This window comes from Bos indicus, chromosome 15 (assembly GCF_029378745.1).
Source record: "Bos indicus isolate NIAB-ARS_2022 breed Sahiwal x Tharparkar chromosome 15, NIAB-ARS_B.indTharparkar_mat_pri_1.0, whole genome shotgun sequence".
NCBI classification, from domain to species: Eukaryota; Metazoa; Chordata; class Mammalia; order Artiodactyla; family Bovidae; genus Bos; species Bos indicus.
The window spans coordinates 79372928-79394978 of record NC_091774.1 but is presented as its reverse complement, the minus strand read 5'-3'; the positions used below and the strand labels follow the sequence as shown (position 1 = coordinate 79394978).

Here is a 22051-nt window from a genome sequence, read left to right as displayed (position 1 = left end):
ATTTTATTTTTAAACTTTACATAATTGTATTAGTTTTGACAAATATCAAAATGAATCCACCCCAGGTGAGGTACCATTTCACACCAGTCAGAATGGCTGCGATCCAAAAGTCTACAAATAATAAATGCTGGAGAGGGTGTGGAGAAAAGGGAACCCTCTTACACTGTTGGTGGGAAAGCAAACTAGTACAGCCACTATGGAGAACAGTGTGGAGATTCCTTAAAAAACTGGAAATAGAACTGCCTTATGATCCAGCAACCCCACTGCTGGGCATACACACTGAGGAAACCAGAAGGGAAAGAGACACGTGTACCCCAATGTTCATCGCAGCACTGTTTATAATAGCCAAGACATGGAAGCAACCTAGATGTCCATCAGCAGATGAATGGATAAGAAAGCTGTGGTACATATACACAATGGAATATTACTCAGCCATTAAAAAGAATTGTTATTTTCTTTATTGAAGGCTGATGGTAACTGATTTTTCACCAGGAAATTTTAAAAGGAGAGCAATCAGTTTGTACTGTTGTTTACATACATATGATCCTTTCATCAGTAGTCTCTGAAGTGAAGTGAAGTCGCTCAGTTGTGTCCGACTCTTTTGTGACCCCATGGACTGTAGCCTACAAGGCTCCTCTGTCCATGGAGTTTTCCAGGCAGCAGTACTGGAGTGGGTTGCCATTTCCTTCTCCAGGGCATATTTCCAAGCCAGGGATTGATCCTGGGTTGCCCACATTGCAGGTGAACGCTTTACCATCTGAGCCACCAGACAGGCACATAATGAACATTAGTGTGTAGTGAAATATACTAAGTACGAAGAAAACACAAGAGAGTTAAAGAAACCTTCACATGTTTCCTTAAATGAGTCTTAATGGATACATAGATGTTTTCCTGGCCAGGTAAAATGAGAAGGTTCCTAAACAAAGCATACTATAGAAACAAAGTTTCTGTGCAGCAGAAGGAAGTTTCTTGAGAAGTGTAACTATGGCTAGAAGACTAGTCATTGTGTAAGTGATTTGCTAGTCCTGCCACTGTGAGCTGTGAAAATAAGAGCAAGTTACTAAAGCATTTAGTGCTTGTCCCATAGGAGTGTTGTGAGGATTAACTTTTCTAATGCACGTGAAGGGTTTAGAATCCTGCTGGCACATCTTTGGTGCTTAATAAATGTTTTATTATTGTTACCACTGTCAAATCATCATCACCATTATTTTGAACAAATGTGCTATTCCTGACGGTGTTTCTTTTACTTGTGCGAGGAGAGTCCATTTTGTTTATCATCATACCACAAATATCGTGATTTGAATGTGGCCCAGGGGCAAAGGACTGAGTTCAAAGATCACTTACATTAGGTTGCTGACAAAGTCATGGTAGGTGCCATAGACTTAGCTGAGGAAATTCCATTCTTCAAAAAACCACATGCTGTTTTTGCAGAATCATATACTCCCACCAAGAATTACTAATTCTACTTGGTTTCATAAAAGATTTCTACTGGCTCTACCTGTCATTCAGCCCAGTCCCCACCATGGAGTCTATAAACCAGAATCCAACTTCATTCTTTCAGAATAATGTTCCAAAGCATGAACCAATCTCAAAAACACAACTCCACACCACAGAGACAGCTAAATCCCAAATTTAGAATTATTTCCTGCATATTCTTAGGACTTTGCCTCAAGAGATGAGACCAATGCTCCCTTAAGTTTTGGTAGGAATTAGAGAGAATTGTTTCTATTAATGCCAATCCTTTATCTCTTGAGTCAATTACCAATCATGAGGACAATATCAGTTTGAACCAGAAAAATCCATCCCCAAATCACTATCTTTGTTGATTCTTTTATTTCTAGCTTTGTCAAGGACCCCAACCTTGCTTCTTCTGTACAAATAGGGCTCTTTCTATTAAAATTTTCCAGTCACTGTCTAGGTGGTTAGAACGCAGATATAAAGGTCATAATCCTTAGTAAGTGTCCCTGGGTGAAACTCAGGTAATTAAAATGAACACACACAACGTTGTAGGAACCAGCACAAGGCTGGCACAAAATACACACTCAATGTGAGCATGTTCAGATGAATTTTGTTTCTTACACTGAGCCATAAGACACTAATTATATTTGACTGGCTTGATGTTTAAAAAGCAGCAATTATATGTGATTTAACCTAATCAGCCCTCTGATGGGATTAATCATTGGGTATTGTTGGAGTATGGAGAAATATCTACATGGACTAAAAACCTGGCTTTTAAAAATTCAACTTTTTTCCTTGTTAGGAAAGCAATATATCAGAGAAAAATATTAAAGAATAAGTTCATTTGCACAGTCTCTCCACTTTTACTGCCACGCCTCATGTGTGATCCATCATCACCTCTCCCTTGGAGTACTGCAAGAGCTTCTTAACTGGCTTCTCCGCTTTCATTCTTCTTGAACTTGGGCATAAACTTGGGTGAGCATACATGTACACATGTACAATGGACATGAATTTGAGCAAGCTCCAGGAGATGTCAAAGGACAGGGAAGCCTGGTGTTCTGCAGTCCATGGGGGGTCACAAAGAGTTGGACATGACTGAACAACTTAACAAGATAAAACAAAATAAAAAAAAGCAAAACTAAACACATAGGAGACTTCCCTGGTGGTCTAGCAGTTAAGGGTTCACCTGCCGATGCCGGGGACACAAATTCAATCCCTTGTCCAGGAGGATCCCACATGCCATGGAATAACTAAGCCACAACTACACCACAACTACTGAGCCCACATTTGAGGGCCTACAAGACAACTGCTAAAGCCTGTGTGCCTAGAGTCCATACTGCACAGTAAGAGAAGCCACTTCAACAAAGACTACCCCTTGTTTACTGCAACTAGAGAAAGCCCGTGCTCAGCAATGAAGACCAAGCACAGTGAAAAATAAAATAAATAAACAAAAATAAACCCATGGGACCTACTTAAAAGCTTTCCACAGCAAAGGAAACCACCAAAAAAACAAAAAAGACAACTTACTGAGTGGAAGAAAATATTTACAAGTGATATGAGCAAAAAGGGATCCAAACAACTCAACATAAACAGATCATACAACTCAACCTCCAAAAACCAAACAACTCGGTTAAAATATAGGTAGAAGAAATGAATAGACATTTTTCCAAAGAAGATATGCAGATGGCCAACAGATATATGAAAAGATGCTCAACATCGTTAGTCATCAGGGAAATGCAAATGAAAACCACAATGAGGATTAAAGAAAAGGAAAAAAGAAAGAAAAGACAAAACCCCAAACTGTAAATAGAAATGAGAACAAAGTAACACAAACACACAAAAAAGAAATGAAAACAGAACCAAAAACAAAACAAAAACAATATTGATGTATGGCAAAACCAATACAATATTGTAAATTAACCTCCAATTAAAATAAATTTATATTAAAAATAAAATAAAATACCATGTAAACACACACACACACACATACAAGAGAACCAGACAAACTAAAGAAGCCAAAAAGGAAATCAAACAATTTTTAAAAAGCTAAACAAACAAATAAACAAACAAAGCATAAAACAAAACCAAAGCAGAGTGCCAACTGAACAATAAAGCAAAGAAAACAAAACAGACAAAAATTATCAAAAATCATTAAAAGATAATCAAAATTATTAAAAGCTGAAATCTTAACACTTTTGGAAATAGGGATGGTCCTTGAGAATTTGGGCTTCCCTGGTGGCTCAGATGGCAAAGCATATGCCAGCAATGCAGGAGACCTGAATTCCTTCCCTGTGTTGGGAAGATCCCCTGGAGAAGGAAATGGCAACCCACTCCAGTATTCTTGCCTGGAGAATCCCATGGACAGAGGACCTTGGTAGGCTACAGTCCATGGGGTTGCAAAGAGCAGACATGATTGAGCAACTTCACTTTCTTGAGAATATTATACTAAGTGAACAAAATCAAGCAGAGAAAGACAGATACCACATGATTTCACTCCTTTGTGGGTACAAAAATAAAATAAGTTACAAACAAACATACAGAACAGTGCAGTGACTACCTGAGTGGAAGGAGTTAGGAGCGTGGTAAAAGGGGAAAAGAAGGTCAACATCAATGCAGTATATTAACACATATATATGTAATTTAGAAAGATGACAACAATGACCCTAATGCGAGACAACAAAAGAGACAGAGGTGTATAGAACAGTCTTTTGGACTCTGTGGGAGAGGGTGAGGGTGGGATGATTTGAGACAATAGCATTGAAACACGTAAATTATCATACGTGATACAGATCGCCATTCCAGGTTGATGCATGAGACAGGGTGCTCAGGGCTGGTGCACTGGGATGGCCCTGAGGGATGAGATGGAGAGGGAGGTGGGAGGGGGTTCAGGATGGGGAACACATGCATACCTGTGGCTGATTCATGTCAGTGTATGGCAAAACCCACTACAATATTGTAAAGTAATTAGCCTCCAATTAAAATTTTAAAAAAAAGATGAGAGAGGGGAAAAAAAAAAAGGTCAACTGTATCGTGACTGATGGAAAATAAAACTTTTGGTGGTGAGTATACTGTAGTGCTTCAGAAGTTGAAATATAATTTTCCATAACTGAAATTTATGTAATGTTATAAACCAAGGTAGCCTCATTAGGGTGTTATAAATGTTTTAAAGTCAAAATGCTTTTTTTCAGAAATTTAAAACCCTTAGGGAGAAATAACAGCTGTCAAAAGAACAGTTTGCTGTATGACTCAGGGAACTGAAACAGGGGTTCTATGATAATCTAGAAGGGTGGGATGGGGAGGCAGATGCAAAGGATATGGTCATACCTGTGTCTGATTCTTGTTGATATATGAGAGAAAGCCAAAAAACTCTGTAAAGCAATTATCCTTCAGTTAAAAAAATAAATTCAGTTAAGTTCATTCCCTCAGTCGTGTCCGATTCTTTGCGACCCCAAGAACCATGGCACACCAAGTCTCCCTGTCCATCACCAACTCCTGGAGTTCACTCAAACCCATGTCCATTGAGTCGGTGATGTCATCCAACCATCTCATCTGTCATCCCCTTCTCCTTCTGCCTTCAATCTTTCCCAGCATCAGGGTCTTTTCCAATGAGTCCACTCTTCCCATAAGGTGGCCAAAGTATTTGGATTTCAGCTTTAACATCAGTCCTTCCAATGAACATCCAGGACTGATCTCCTTTAGGATGGACTGGTTGGATCTCCTTGCACTCCAAGGGACTTTCAAGAGGCTTCTGCAACACCACAGTTCAAAAGCATCAATTCTTCTGCACTCAGCTTTCGTTATAGTCCAACTCTCACATCCATACATGACCACTGGAAAAACCATAGCCTTGACTAGACGGACCTTTGTTAGCAAAGTAATGTCTCTGCTTTTTAATATGCTGTCTAGGTTGGTCATAATTTTCCTTCCAAGGAGTAAGCATCTCTTAATTTCATGGCTGCAGTCACCATCTGCAGTGATTTTGGAGCCCAGAAAAATAAAGTCTGACACTGTTTCCCCATCTATTTCCCATGAAGTGATGGGACCGTATGCCATGACCTTCGTTTTCTGAATGTTGAGCTTTAAGCCAACTTTTTCACTCCCACTTTCACTTTCATCAAGAGGCTTTTGAGTTCCTCTTCACTTTCTGCCATAAGGGTGGTGTCATCTGCATATCTGAGGTTATAGATATTTCTCCCAGCAATCTTGATTCCAGCTTTTGCTTCTTCCAGCCCAGCGTTTCTCATGATGTACTCTGCATATAAGTTAAATAAGCAGAGTGACAATATACAGCTTTGACGTACTCCTTTTTCTATTTGGAATCAGTCTGTTGTTCCATTTCCAGTTTAAACTTTTGCTTCCTGACCTGCGTATAGGTTTCTCAATTAATTAAAAAAAAAAAAAAAAAAACAGTAACTGAGGAAATCAGAATAAAAGGAAACTTTCAGGTCTTAACAACAAAAGAACATTTCCCAATTCCAGAAGGCGTTCATATCTTCCTAGAGGTTTTGAAATCTTCTGCTCATGTGTTGAATTAAAACAACTGTTCCTTTCAATGGGGGAGAGCTGATGAGCCTGACCCAGAATGATGCCAGTGCAGGCAGTCAGCAGAGAAGGAGCCCAGCCCCTCCTCCCAGGGGTCAGGCCACACCATCCTCTGGGCTGTGATTGGCTCCAGCTCTTGACTAAGGGACATTTAATGATAAATAAGAACGCTGCTAAATGATCAGCCAACAGAGAGAGAGAAGAGAGAAAGGTAGACTAATCTTCTTGGGTCCAGGGAAAGGTAGTACAGTCTTCATCAGGACAAAAGAAAAGACTCAGGACAGAGACGTGAGAAGCTGGGAAGGAGTTCACTATCAGGTTTGCCAAGAGTCAAGTAGGCTAAAAAGTTTTCTGTGTAGGCTTCTTACTTCATGGAATAAAAGGAGAGGGAAAAGGTCATTCTGTAGTTTATTCAGGTGAGAATTAGAAATTCCAGGTGTCACGCCAGAAATTCTAAAAGTACAAAGACAATGACGTTTGAAGAAAAGCCTGAGGGCAATGGGAGCCTTGTGGATGAGAACCAGCTGGACCTGGGTGCGAAGCATCAGGCAAACGGGAAACCAGCAGCAAGTGTGAGAGCTAAGCTCCCTGCAAGGCAGGAGGCAAAGGCAAAGTGCAGCTTGCCCAGAAAAAGCCTCAGCACATACACCTGGCAGGAGATCCAGAGACACAATCAGGAGACTGACCAGTGGCTGGTGATCAATCGCAAGGTCTACGATGTTACTGGCTGGGCGGACAGGCATCCTGGTGGGCGGCTGGTCCTCAACCACTGCGCTGGGGAAGATGCCACGGTAAGGAGCTCAAAGTCTGCCCTCTCTCTCTCTGTTCCAGCTGTTGGGTGGCTGGGACCTTGACTGTCTTTCCCAAAGCATTTCAAGTACATGTTCAAGCTCCATGATCACTCATCTCCTCCCAAACCAATTTTTCTGGATTTCTATCCAGCAAAAATTGAAAGCTAATTAAGCCTCAAGGTCTAGCTGTTATTTGCACTAGGTTTGGGGTGGGCTCAGATGCTGACAGTAGATACTATGTGTATTTCAGGTTTTGCTTTTTGTTCTTGGCATTATGTTTTTTTGTTTTGTTTTATTTTGAAATGGAGTCATTGTCTTACAAGAAGAAAGTTACAAATAGGTGAGTAAAATCTGGGAAAAAATGTCTTCATTCAAGTAGAAATTTCTCAGACTCCTACAACTGGAGTGCCTGAAACAGACAGCAACTCATCTGGCGAGCATCAAAATGTTGAACAATGTTGAAAGTCTACAGTGACATAGGCTTTTAGACTTTATAGAGTTATTTTTTGTTGTGTAGTTAATTCAATGTGACACAACCCACTTTTATGGAAGAAGTAACTGAAATCAGAGTGGTTAAGTGACTGACCCAAGTTCACCCAGCCAGCAGATCTCAGATTCAAAACACTTATCTTTCTGAACTTTCAGTCTTAATCACTTTCCTTCACTGTTTTTCCTCATAACTCTCCTCCACCAAAATAGCTGAAAAAATAGACTTTCAATGGATGCCTAAAATATCACGCATCATATGTGTTAAGTTGCTTCAGCTGTGTCCAACTCTTTGCAACCCTATGGACCACATTCCGGCAGGTACCCCCGTCCTTGGGATTCTCCAGGTATGAATACTGGAGTGGGTTGCCATGCTTTTTTCCAGGGGATCTTCCTGAACTAGGGATTGAAACTATTTCTTACCTCTCCAGCATTGGCAGAAGTGTTCTTTACCATTAGCACCACTTGGGAAGCCCAAAGACAACATAGACACATTCAAATGCATGACCTCACTTAAACCTTATCATAAAGAAAGTGAACCAGTTCAGTTCAGTTCAGTAGCTCAGTCGTCATCAACTCTTTGCGACCCCATGAATTGCTGCACGCCAGCCCTCCCTGTCTATCACCAACTCCCAGAGTTCACTCAAACACATCCATTGAGTCGGTGATGCCATCCAGCCATCTCATCCTCTGTCGTCCCCTTTTCCTCCTGCCCCCAATCCCTCCCAGCGTCAGAGTCTTTTCCAATGAGTCAACACTTCCCATGAGGTGGCCAAAGTACTGGAGTTTCACCTCTAAGGAAAGTGAATGGTTGCTGCGCTTCAGTCGTGTCCGACTCTGTGTGACCCCATAGATGGCAGCCCACCAGGCTCCTCTGTCTATGGGATTCTCCAGGCAATAACACTGGAGTGGGCTGCCATTTCCTCCTCCAATGCATGAAAGTGAAAAGTCAAAGTGAAGTTGCTCAGTCGCGTCCAACTCTTAGCGACCCCATGGACTGCAGCTTACCAGGCTCCTCCGTCCATAGGATTTTCCAGGCAAGAGTACTGGAGTGGGATGTCATATTCCCATATTAAAGATAAAAAAACTGATACTAAAACATGAAAACAATGTATCTCAGAGCACACAAATAACAGTGACAAATTTTTAAATCAGATAGGTTTTTTACCATAAAGCCCTTTATAGCTGATCTTAGAAATAAAATTTCCATTTAATATTGAAGAAGGAGGTTTCTCAATCCTTAAATGCATTTAGGAATCCATTCTAAAATATTCTATAATAAAGTTGATTTTAGCCCAATTAGGAACTTTTTCTCCATATTATACATATGAAGAAACAGAGAATAAAAGGTGTTAAATAAACTAATTCAAGATCAGAAAATTAACATATTATAGAGTAGAAATTTAAACAGATATTCTTTATGTTATACTTGTCATTTTCATGTTAGTATATAATTTTTCCAACTGGTTTCAAAGGATAGGATGAAAAATATTGATTCAGGAAGCTCTGCTCTGTGAGCATTACCTGACAGATAAAAACAGAATACACAAGCATATGGCAAGTTTGCAAAGAAAGAAAGACTTTGTTTTTTGACACTAGCAACATCTTCTTCCCCCAGTTCTCATTTCCCCCTAATTTCTCAACTTCTCTGTCTAATCAGGGTCTTCTACCATCTTCTCGTCTTGATTCTGCAGTCAGAGGAATGCCTTTCTGAGAAGACCCTTCCACATCCCCACCACTCTGGTCTGATCTGATATTTTTAAAACAAAGCTCAACCTTTTCCTAGGAAAGTGTGCATGAGCTTGTAGCCCATGATGGGATTCTCACATGTGTCAGGAAGACCCTAGGAAGCCAGAGAGCTGAGGATAGAAGGAGCCAAGGGACAGTCGTTTGTGCAAGAATCAGGAGAAAGATTAACAAAAATAAAGGGAAAAAAATACTTGTTGATGTATGACAGAAAACCACAAAATTCTGTGAAGCAATTATACTCCAATTTAAAAATAAAGTGGCAAAAAAGAGGGGAAAATACCACATATCTCATCTCCACAACACAAAGAAAATATGGATGATGCTTTCTAACACAAGTCACAGAATCGGCTCAGAGGATGTGTTAGCAAAAATATGTACCTTCAACCACCTTGCATATAACTGGTAGACATAGCTTGCAGAAAGCAGGTCAGCTGATGAATTTGTAATTTGCTGGTGAGTTTTTATCTCCCAGAAGTTAGAGAAAGACCATGATTATGCATCCAATTCTAGTTAACAAGGAAGAATTAAACCTTATGGGAAAATACCCATGACATCTCAGGATTTGTCTTAAGGATGAATACCCTGAGCATGGTCAGTCATGTACCCTGGACTTTTAGAAGGCAGATCCAGAATGTTCAGAGAAAATCTGCAGAGGAAGGCTAGAGAAGAATGGAAGGGTGCCAGAATTCTGACAACCATGGGTTTCCATGGCCACTCAGAGTACATGGAGTCTGAGGTGCGGTATACTGGTTATATAAGCCTGGGAAAGTCCCTGAAATGTTCTGGAACTCAGCTTCATCATCTGCATAATGGGAATGGCCTTACCCATCTAATTAGGAAATGAGACTAAAGCTTGTAAAGGGTTTAGCATAATACCAGATGCACTTTTCATTAAATCATAGCTATTGTTATTCATATCACACCTCCATAGATTCAGAGGCATGATTAACATTTCCTGTTTACCACCTGCTTAGAAATCCTGATTGTTTGTTGCCAACTGGGAACAGAGGAGTATGTGGTGGAGAAACAGCATGACTCTAGGGACGGAGGGAGGAACATGAAGTTAGAGAACCTGAGGTCAGATGCTTTCTCTCTACAGCCTAAAGTGTTTGCAGGCTGTGCCCTGAAAGGCAAATGTGCACCAACATATGATCTCTGTGCACAAGCCCTGGCCCATAGCTACACCTGCCCAGAGCGGGGCATCTTTCCTTATTTACACAGAAACTCTTCCCCAAGCCTCCATCCTTCTCATGAAAAGTACATAATGATACCAAGGTAGCTTGATCCATAGGGTCACTCATTCATTCATTCATTCATGTGGTCAATCATTCTAAAACTTCTTGAGGTGTCCAGTCTAATGACTAAGAGTACAAATTTGAGAATGAAAGAGGTGTGGTTTGCATCTGGGCTCCACCACTTGCTAGAAATGTCCTGAGGAGCTTGCTGAAGCCTTGGAGCCTCAGCTCCTTTATCTAGAAATTGGGATAATGATACTTCTATCTTACTATGGATGTCAAAGCCAGCAGAGATAAAATAAAGGTTTTCTTCTTATACCTGGTACAGATTAAACACTCAAAAATGACATTTATTATTCCTTAGTTATTCTGAGATAAGTTGTCATTTTGTCCAAAGAATTTTACTAAGAGTTAGTTAGTTCAGTCACAGTGTCATGTCTGACTCTTTGTCACCCCATGGATTGCAGCACGCCAGGCCTCCCTGTCCATCACCAACTCACAAAGTTTACTTAAACTCATGTCCATTGAGTCAGTGATGCCATTCAACCATCTCATTCTCTGTCATCCCCTTCTCCTCCCACCTTCAATCTTTCCTAGTATCAGGGTCTTATCAAATGAGTCAGCTCTTCACAGCAGGTAGCCAAAGTATTGGACTTTCAGCTTCAACATCAGTCCTTCCAAAGAATATCTAGGACTGATTTCCTTTAGGATGGACTGGTTGGATCTCCTTGCAGTCCAAGGGACTCTGAAGAGTCTTCTCCAGCACCATAGTTCAAAAGTATCAATTCTTCAGTGCTCAGCTTTCTTTATAGTCTACTCTCATACCCATACATGACTACTGGGAAAAAATCATAGACTTGACTAGATGGACCTTTGTTGGCAGAGTAACCTCTCTGCTGTTTAATATGCTGTCTAGGTTGGTCATAACTTTTCACCCAAGGAGTAAGCGTCTTTTAATTTCATGGCTGTAATCACCATCTGCAGTGATTTTGGAACCCCAAAATAAAGTCTGCCACTGTTTCCCCATCTATTTTCTGTAAAGTGATGGGAACGGATGCCATGATCTTAGTTTTCTGAATATTGGGCTTTAAGCCAACTTTTTTACTCTCCTCTTTCACTTTCATCAGAGGCTCTTTAGTTCTTCACTTTATGCTGTAAGAGTGGTATCATCTGCATATCTGAGGTTATTGATATTTCTCCCGGCAATCTTGATTCCAGCTTGTGTTTCTTCCAGTCCAGCATTTCTCATGATGTACTCTGCATATAAGTTAAATAAGCAGGTTGACAATATATAGCCTTGACGTACTCCTATTCCTATTTGGAACCAGTCTATTGTTCCATGTCCAGTTCTAACTGTTGCTTCCTGACCTGCATATGGATTTCTCAAGAGGCAGATCAGGTGGTCTGGTATTCCAATCTCTTTCATAATTTTCCACAGTTTACTGTGATCCACATAGTCAAAGGCTTTGGCATAGTCAATAAAGCAGAAAAAAATGTTTTTCCCAGAACTCCCTTGATTTATTGATGATCCAGCGGATGTTGACAATTTGATCTCTGGTTCCTCTGCCTTTTCTAAATCAACCTTGAAAATCTGCAAGTTCATGGTTCACGCAATGCTGAAGCCTGACTTGGAGAATGTTTTAGCATTACTTTACTAGCATGTGCAATTGTGCCCTAGTTTGAACATTCTTTGGCATTGCCTTTCTTAGGGATTGGAATGAAAACTGACCTTTTCCAGTCCCATGGCCACTGCTGAGTTTTCCAAATTTGCTGGCATAATGAGTGCACCACTCTCACAACATCATCTTTTAGGATTTGAAATAGCTCAACTGGAATTCCATCACCTCCACTAGCTTTGTTCGTAGTGATGCTTCCTAAGGCCCACTTGACTTCACATTCCAGGATGTCTGGCTCTAGGTGAGTGATCACACCATCATGATTATCTGGGTTATGAAGATCTTTTTTGTACAGTTCTTCTGTGTATCCTTGCCACCTCTTCTTAATATCTTCTGCCTCTGTTCCGGACAGAACCATTTTGTCCTTTATTGAGCCCATCTTTGTATGAAATGTTCCCTTGGTATCTTTAACTTTCTTGAAGAGATCTCTAGTCTTTCCCATTCTATTGTTTTCCTCTGTTTCTTTGCATTGATCGCTGAGGATGGCTTTCTTATCTCTCCTTGCTATTCTTTGGAACTCTGCATTCAAATGGGTATATCTTTCCTTTACTCCTTTGCTTTTCACTTCTCTTCTATTCAAAGCTATTTGTAAGCCCTCCTCAAACAGCCGTTTTGCTTTTTTGCATTTCTTTTTCTAGGGGATGGTCTTGCTCCCTTTCTCCTATACAATGTCACAAACCTCCATCCATAGTTCATCAGGCACTCTATCAGATCTAGTCCCTTGAATCTATTTCTCAATTCCACTTAATAATACTTAAGGATTTGATTTAGGTCCTACTTGAATGGTATAGTGGTTTTCTCTACTTTCTTCTATTTAAGTCTGAACTTGCTAATAAGAAGTTCATGGTCTGAGCCACAGTCAGCTCCTAGTCTTGTTTTTGTTGACTGTATAGAGATTCTCCACCTTTGGCTGCAAAAATATAATATATCTGTTTTCAGTGTTGACAATCTGGTGATGTCCATGTGTAGAGTCTTCTCTTGTGTTGTTGGAAGAGGGTAAGTCTATTATACAAGACACAGGCACATCAATTCCCATTATAGAACATATTGTTTATTTGATTTTTTTCAAATTAAATGATTTAAAACTAATGCACAATGCTAATAACTAAAGATCTTCTCACCCATGAAAAGCCAGAAACAACCTATAAGTCCAACAAGAAGAATTAATCATATAGATTACAATATGTGCATATGAAGCATGCTACATGCTAAGTTGTGCTAAGTTACTTCAGTCATCTCTGACTCTGGGCAACCCTATGGATTATAGCCCACTAGGCTCCTCTGTCCTTGGGATTCTCTAGATGAGAATATTGGAGTGGATTGTCCTGCTCTCCTCCAGGGAAATCTTCCCTACCCAGGAATCAAACCTGCATCTCTTATGTCTCCTGCATTGGCAGGTGGGTTCTTTACCACTAGCACAACCTGGGAAGTCCCAAGTTTTATTTAAGTAAGTCAATAATATTTCTGGGCTCCACAAAAGAAGTAAACACAATCTTGTGAGGTATGCACAAGAGCAGAAAATTCAGAACAAAGAAATCATGGTTATTACCAAAGGTGCATGCTAAGCCACCTCATGTCTAAACATCAGGGTCTGAGAGGGACACTGAGAAACTCAAGCTCTTCATCAGGGTAAAAATTCAATATGACAGGAAAAAGATGACAAAAGGCTAGAGGAAATATAGCAAAATGTGTTTCAACTGCTTGGAAGACTGCAGTGTGGAAGAGGTTAGAGCTGTGTGCAAGTCCAAAAGACTCATGTGGAATCAGCAGAGGCAAGGCTGGGGCGGGGCAAGAGAGGATGTGTACAGAGGTGGAATACAGATCAGGTTCACATCGTGAGTAAGCACCAGCAGAACAGGTGTCCCGGCCTGGCCACATCCTTTGCTTAACACAATCCTGGTCGATATGATGGCTTGAGGATGAGAAGAGGGGAAGGAGGAAGAGAGGATGAAGGGTGTGGGAGGTAAAGAAAGAGACAAGAGAAGGAGGAGGGGGAGAAAGGGTCTTGAGTTCTGAGTGAAGGACTCTGGATTTTACCATCATTGTAGGTCTTCCTCTCCTCCCACTGCAGGTAATGAAACTTCTCTAGCCCAGCATCCCTCCCTACACCCAAACCTACAAGGAAACCTAGCTGTTTGTAAAAGGAAAGTTGTCATCAGTAATAACTGCATCTTTTGTGGGCTGTCAACATTTTTTTTTAATTTAAAATTAAATTTTAATTTGTTTCTCATTTGAATGATGGTTCAAGTTGAAAAATAGGTACAAAAGTAAAGAGACAAGTGCAGTTAAAGTGCTAATGGGTGACAATGGCCATGAAGAGGGACTCTTTTTCAAATGCCAGCCTGTTGGTTAAGTAAAGGCTGAAGATCAAGAAGAGTTAGTCAAGGCAGAATGGATACAGGCATCTGTATGGCTGAGGCCCTTTACTGTCTGCTTGAAGCTATCACAACATTGTTAATAGGCTATGGCCCCATATAAATTTTTTTTAAAGAGTCAAATGAAGGAAGGAGTCCTGGGAACATGCTGAAGTCATGAATAAGGCAGTGACAACAGAAATGAGGAAGAGGGGGTAGATAAGCAGAAGACATAATTTATAATAGGGGATAAGTGGCTGGGTAAGTAAGCAGGAGTAAGGAGTCTAAACTGTCTGATCAATGACTTACGTAGGTAGGTGGGTGGCAGTTGCCATTACAAGATAATGAAGCCAGAAGATGAACAGGTTTGGTGAGAACAGTGGAGATAGAGAGAGTCTGGCCTGGAGCTTAGTCAAGTATATCACATGAAAAAATCTCAAATAACAAAAGTTTTCAAACAATAGAGTGAGTTATGGCAAAAAAAAAAAAAAAATAAATAAATAAATAAATAACCTTCTGTTTATCCGTGTGGTTGGAGGGGAATCTTGGTGACACATAAACATTCTCCACTCCAAAGTGGCTCTTTTCCATAACAAAGGCAAAGACTATAAAAACTTGTGATCTCCCAGAAATACGAAGGACTTTGATTTAGCATTTGCCTTGAAACAGGTGAGATCTGAAAAGGAACCAGAAAAGGAATTAGCCAAAGGTGTAGGAATGGGTGTCTGTGGTTGGGTATTGAATATTCTGGTGAGTTTTTTATTTTTATTTTTTTGGCTGTGCTGCAAGGCGGGTGGGACCTTAGTTGCCCAACAGAAATGGAATCCACACCCTCCATTGGAAGCATGGAGTCTTAACTACCAGACTGACAGGGAAGTCCCCTGTGGGCTTTTTGAGATATGTAAATCAAAATCTATGTTCTAGTTATATTGTTTTGTGACTATATACATAAATTCACCATGGGTGTTTTTTTTTTTTTTTTTCTGAATTTCGGGAAATTTCAACCCACTTCAGAGGAAACAAATAATAATAATAATATAAAAATATCATCATTTAATGGCATCTGATTCCAAAGCTTAAGCTCTTTGATGCTTGGCTAAGTATTCAGCAAGGTTTTGTAATGACTGAATAAATGAATGAAGGAATAAATGAGCCCATGGAGCAGACTAAGTAGTATCCACAGTTAGAAAACAAATCGAAGCTTCAGAGATTAAGCAAATTTCCCAATATAAACAACATACTTCACTGCTCCCTATACTGTATTTTGGTGTAAATTTAATAGGCACACACTTTGGTTGATTGCAGAACAATATTTGGCAAATGGAGTGTCTCCTGAATTTCAACCCACACATGCCCTCTAGGCCAAGTGCCTTGATGCAGGGTACAGCCTGTATACAGTAGTTAAATTGTAAGGACATGATCCTTCTCAGGCCTTCTCACTTTATATACTTGCCTCTCCCCCTAGGGATCATACTGCCCTCCAATAATGGACATCTTTCCAACCCCCATTAAATAACAGCAAAAAATCAGCAGGATCTCCAAAGTCACTGTGAAAGCAAAGATAATCACATCTTTCCTCTCTGCTGATACTGTTTGGGAAATTATCAGTTTTAAAAGGAGCTACAGTGTAAATTTATGAATAGGTTAGGAAATAGACATGATGGTTCAGAAGTGAATCAAAAGATAACAGATGAAAATGTGAGATAACAAAGTAGGTAAAAGGTCAGAAAATAGAGATGCTGAGGTTGGGGAAGAGACAGCAGTGCTTAAGACCCATATCCTTTGAACTCAATACTTCTCAACTTTCTCCTTTTTAGAGAAGTCATATGCTGCTCTATTCATTCACACTTCCCCTTATTCATCAGACCTCTCTTGATCACATGTCATATTCCAGGCACAGCAAAAAATATCAGGTATAATTTAATCAATAATGCATTGTCTCAGTCTTCAAAAAAGTCAAAAGCCACTAGAGAAGGCCTTTGTGAATACAAAGATTCACTGCAACATCATTTGAAAAGCTTTAGGAACAAAGTGTCAAGGGAGCCCAGAAGAGATCATAAATAACTTTCTTGACTGTGTTAGGAAGGCATATTTCATCTGGATGTTCAAGAATGAGGAGGAACTTTTAAGTAGAAAAAAAATGGAGGAAAGCAGTCAAGGCAAAGGGAGGAGTATGTATTACAAAGCTTCAGAACTATACAGGGTCATGGAATGTTTATTGAATAGGGAGAGTTCCACTGGACAGGATGAGGCATGAAGGGTATGGTGAGAGGTAAACCTGGAGAAGTAGGTTGGGGCCACAGACAAAGTGATGCACGTCATTAAAACCTAAGGTGGGGAAATACTTTACTAACTGCCTAGCATGCATATACTGATCTTAACATCCTCCCAAAACAATCTTGTGTCATCCTTCTTTCAGGAAAAGAACTGTACATGTTAAAGCTGGAATGGACCTTTATGGCTTCCTGGCTTTAAAGCCACATCAACTTGAGTTCAAATCCTGGCTCTCCCACTTACTGTGGCAATCTCCTGCCATTTGAAGTCTTTATATGTATAACAAACATGATAGAACCTCACATAACTAAGTTGGTGATGATGAGTTGGCCCATAGAGCACCTTGTATACAGGATACACTAAAAAAATGGTGTTACTCCCTCTCCCCTTCATTTACCCCTGGACTTTCTTCAGGAGGAGCATACTTGCCAAATAAAGTTAATTAAAAAAAAAAAAACAAAAACAAAAAACTCATTTTTGAGGGTCTTTTGCGAAGATTTCACAACTTAGTATCTAGCCTCTAATAGCAAATTCCTTCAAATTGAATAATCTAAGACTGCCTAAGCCACATTTGTACTGCCCATTAATACAATGAAAAGAGTTCCACACAGCAGGGAAATTCTTACTCTTCTGGAAAACTCTGTAGGTCTTCAGGCTCTGTTGTCACAGTATGACCTGTGAATCTTGCTGAAGATCAGAAAAAACAGTGAACCCAGAGGAATATTAGCGTCAGCACACTGTTCCAGGGCTCTGGATGACTGCTCAAAGTAAGATGCAAATGCAGGGCCTCACCCCTCCTCTACACTCTGATCTTGATCCCTCAGAATGTTTCTCACCCTCATCTCTTCCTTAACAGCAGGCAGAACATGATTTTTCAGTACGGCCACCCTGAAATGTTTTAGTCACATTGTTAATCACTGAATGACTCTCATCCTGGTTAGGTAAACTAACTTTAGGGTCACTGAATGTGACAACGAAAACACATCTTTGAAAGCAGCTTTTCCCAAGGGGGTCAGAGAAAGTATACAAAGGCAGAATGAACAGTAGAGCCTGGACTGGTTCTAGCAGATACAAATCCCTTCTTACATCACTGAATCTAGAAAAGTGAGTCTAAAGAGTTGATATTGCACCCTTCTGAATAACCTCATCCATTATATATATATACATACAAGCCTACACTATGGACATGCTTTATGTGTAGGATTGTATGTAGTTCTAGATGTATCTCAATTTGCTTTAGATTTTGAAGATGGAGGGTTCATTGTATTCACTAAAACAATTCAGAGCTCACTCCAGGTGGAGTATGGAAAGAAACTCTCTGAACTGTTATATTTTATTGAAGAGAAGGAAGGCAGGTAGCTCTTATCCCTGTGTGTCTTAGTCATTCAGTTGTGTACAACTCTTTGCAAGGCCGTGGACTGTAGCCCACCAGGCTCCTCTGTCCATGGAATTCTCCAGTCCAGAATACTGGAGTAGGTTGCCATTCCCTTCTCCAGGGGATCTTCCCAACCCTGGGATCTAACCAGGGTCTCCCACATTGCAGGAAGATTCTTTACCATCTGAGCCACCAGGGAAGCCCAGAGGCACACATATAGGAAAGAGAACTAATATGTTTGAGAATTTACTATAAACCACTCAGATTCTAATCAATTCACTTAATTATAATAACTTTATAAATTGAGTAGCTATTACCATCACTCCCATGTTAGGGAAGAAGAGAAAACAGGAGCATGGACTGGTCAAGAGACTTGTCCACAGTTACACAGCAAGTGTAGAACTTAGGTGTAGGAAGGCTGCTCAGGGATCCAGTTTCCTAATCAGCATTATGCAACACCAGCACTCCACGATAATGTGTATGGATTCCATATATTCAAATCAAAACCTTGGTTATTTTTCTTTATATTAAACATTCCTAATCTCAAAGCCATAATAGCAAGAAGTCCAATATCTTACTCTTGGAGAAACCTCCTTCCCTCAAAGCAGATTAAATCCCTCAAGAAAAAAAAAAAAAAGTCTATCTCTTATTTCCAAACTTAAGCAGGACATGAGAATCAACACTGCTTCTCATAGCCACTTGGAGTTACTACTTAAAATGGGAATGGATTTGGAAAAATATAGTGAATCAGTTCTATTTTGTGCCTGTCTCCAGCCCCTACAGAGAATGCTATATTTTTGTTTTTGTTTTTTTAAAGAGTGCTAAGGCTTCTTCAGTGATAAACTTAGCCAAGAAAGTGCTACTTTAGACAACTAAGGATTCGAGGGCTTTGCTCCCATGCTCTCTTAGACATTTGTTAATTTGTTATCATCAACTTTAACTTGTCTTTCCTTGGAAATAACTTAATGCAAGAGCCTCTGTCCCCTGGTCCTTGACGAAGAAATAAAAAGGAAACTCTGATAGATGTGATTTGCATAGGCAGTCTTGGTTCCTGCATGCCCCAGATAATGTGGGCAACTCCCACACCAAGCCTGAGGTTTGGCTCTAAAGATTCACCATGGCCTATAATCTCAAAGCCAACTACTTCTCACGCTCAATAAAATAAACAATGATCTCTTCCAATGCTTGGGGATCAACTTTCTACCCAGGACTTGCCTAGTAAGCCATGCACACAGTGGGTGGATCTCCAGTGTGAGGCTTTCATAGAGGAATTTCAAGGGTAATTCTGATCAATGAACTTGAAGTGTCAACCTAGAGTTAGAAGTAAATGTTCAATAACATAATCTGTGCTGATTCGTAAGATCGGTACAGAATGAGGTAAGAAAGGGGAGATAATCTGTGTGTAAACGTGTCATTTTTAAGCCTCTAACAGTTCTCTCTGATTCACAGGACGTCTTCAGAGCCATGCATCCAGACCCTGACATTGTGCGGTTGTACCTTAAACCACTGCTCATTGGAGAGCTTGCTCCAGAAGAGCCCAATCAGGAGAGAAACAAAAATGTGAGTGAGGTCTTGGGACCCAAGAGTATGTGGAGGGATGGGGATGAGGTATATTACAGGGCCAATTTATCATTTTCTGTGGGAAACCAGCCATCCTGCCTGGGAGGGCCTGCAATGGAATAAATGCTGCTAAGTCGCTTCAGTCGTGTCCGACTCCGTGCGACCCCATAGATGGCAGCTCACCAGGCTCCGCCGTCCCTGGGATTCTCCAGGCAAGAACACCGGAGTGGGTTTCCATTTCCTTCTCCAATGCATGAAAGTGAAAAGGGAAAGTGAAGTCTCTTAGTCGTGTCCAACTCTGTGCGACCCCATAGACGGCAGCTCACCAGACTCCACCGTCCCTGGGATTCTCCAGGCAAGAACACCGGAGTGGGTTTCCATTTCCTTCTCCAATGCATGAAAGTGAAAAGGGAAAGTGAAGTCTCTCAGTCGTGTCCGACTCTTTGGGACCGCGTGGACCACAGCCTACCAGGCTCCTCCATCCATGGGATTTTCCAGGCAAGAGTACTGGAGTGGGGTGCCATTGCCTTCTCCAAATAGCATAGATGAGTGGATTCCAAATATTTCAAAATAATGACATCCTCCTGAGATTCTCAGAATTCTTAAACCTCTGAGAAACAAAGGAATGGGATGCGTGGCCCTGTGCCAAACAGTAATTCCATGTTTCTAACCACCTACTTCTTGCCACACAACTTACACATAACTTTTCTTTTTCCGTGACTGCTTATAATTGTTTGATGTTCCCTGTTAAACCAGTTTCCATGAGAGCAGAGACTATGTCAATTTTGCTCATCCCTGAGTCCTCAGTACCTAAAGGCACAGGATTGGACCTGTATTAGGAATTCCATAAATAGCTGTTGAGTCAATGATGTGACTATACCCTAACTATAGTTCTTTTTACAATTGGAGAAATTACAGTTCCAGGAGAATAAACTACCTTCTGAAAAGCAAAGAAGAAGAACTCCAGTTCACCTCTTCCTGGCTCCAAACTTTTGGGTATTCCCCACGAAAAGCACCACTTTTATTTCACCAAGACTTTGGTTGACTGAAAAACTGGCTTCAGAGGGCAGGGCCTCCATAAGACTAGACTTCACTAGAATGGTTGCACATAAAGCTTAGAGGGATTTTAGGCAATATTAAGCACTTCATTTTTTTTTTTTTTTTTTTTTTGCACTTCATGTTTTAAAACAGCTTACAATTGTACCATTATTTTGAAATACTTAGTACAAAGTGGTGATCCAGATATCACTGTGAGGCAGAAAGAATAAGAATTACATTTCCACTTAAAAAAAATGAAGAAACAAACTCACAAGGGGATAGGAGGGATCTGAGGAGAGAGGACTGGTTACATGCAGGCCCAAGACGAATACTTAGGCTGACTCCTGAGGCCCAGGTGCATCCCTCAAGGCTGTGTGTCAGGAAGCAACGCACTATACTGAGACGAGTGGGCCATCAGGCAGACAGCCTGGACACATAGCCCGGTTCCTATGACAAGGTGTAGGAGCCGAGATGCCGTTGTTTGGTCAGTGAGTCATGTCTGACTCTTTGTAACCCTGTGAACTGCAGCATGCCAGGCTTCCATGTTCCTACACTATCTCCCAGAATTTGCTCGAACTCATGTCCACTGAGTCCATGATGCCATCCAACCATCTCATCCTCTGTCACCCTCTGCTCTTCCCGCCCTCAACCTTTCCAGGCACCAGGGTCTTTTCCAATGAGTTGGTTCTTCCTATCAGGTGGCCAATGTATTGGAGCTTCAGCTTAACCATCAGTCATTTCAATGCAAATTCAGGGTTGATTTCCTATAGTGCTGACAGGTTTGATCTCCATGCTGTCCAAGGGACACTCAAGAGTTTTTTCCAACACCACAGTTCAAAAGCAACAATTCTTTGATGCTCAGCCTTCTTTCATGTCCAACTCTCACATCCATATATGACTACTGGAAAACCCATATCTTTGACTATATGGACCTTTGTTGGCAAAGTAATGTCTCTGCTTTTTAATCTGCTATTTAGGTTTGTCACTGCTTTTCTTCCAAGGAGCAAGCATCTTTTAATTTCATGGCTGCAGTCACCAGCTGCAGTGACTTTTGGAGCCCAAGAAAATAAAGTCTATCACTGTTTATATTTTTCCCCATATATTTGCCATAAAGTAATTGGACTGAATGCCATGATCTTCATTTTTTGAATGTTGAGTTTGAAGCCAGCTTTTTTACCCTCCTCTTTCACCTTCATCAACAGACTCTTTAGTTCCTCTTCACTTTCTGCCATTAGAGCGGTATGATCTTATCTGAAGTTGTTGATATTTCTCCCAGCAATTTTGATTCCAGCTTCTGCTTCATCCAGTACAGCATTTCACATGATGTACTCTGCATATAATTTAAATATGCAGGGTGACAATATACAGCCTTGACATACTCCTTTCCCAATTTGGAACCAGTCCATTGTTCCAAGTCTGGTTCGAACTGTTACTTCTTGACCTGTGTACAGGTTTTTCAGGAGGCAGGAAAGATGGTCTAGTACTCCCATCTCGTTAAGAGTTTTCCACGGAT

At 40.6% G+C, this 22051-nt stretch overlaps 1 protein-coding gene across 1 annotated transcript in view; it reads left to right on the top strand.

Moving 5' to 3' along the window:
• Window positions 1-4220: 4220 nt before the first annotated feature.
• Window positions 4221-22051, top strand: part of LOC109570056 (fatty acid desaturase 2-like protein FADS2B) — a 47262-nt gene continuing 29431 nt past the window's right edge. Inside the window, exons 1-2 of the mRNA XM_019975885.2 lie at window positions 4221-6791; window positions 19390-19500. Of these exons, the coding sequence (XP_019831444.2) occupies window positions 6471-6791; window positions 19390-19500 (432 nt within the window). The 5' untranslated portion in view covers window positions 4221-6470. The remainder of the gene's footprint in view (window positions 6792-19389; window positions 19501-22051) is intronic.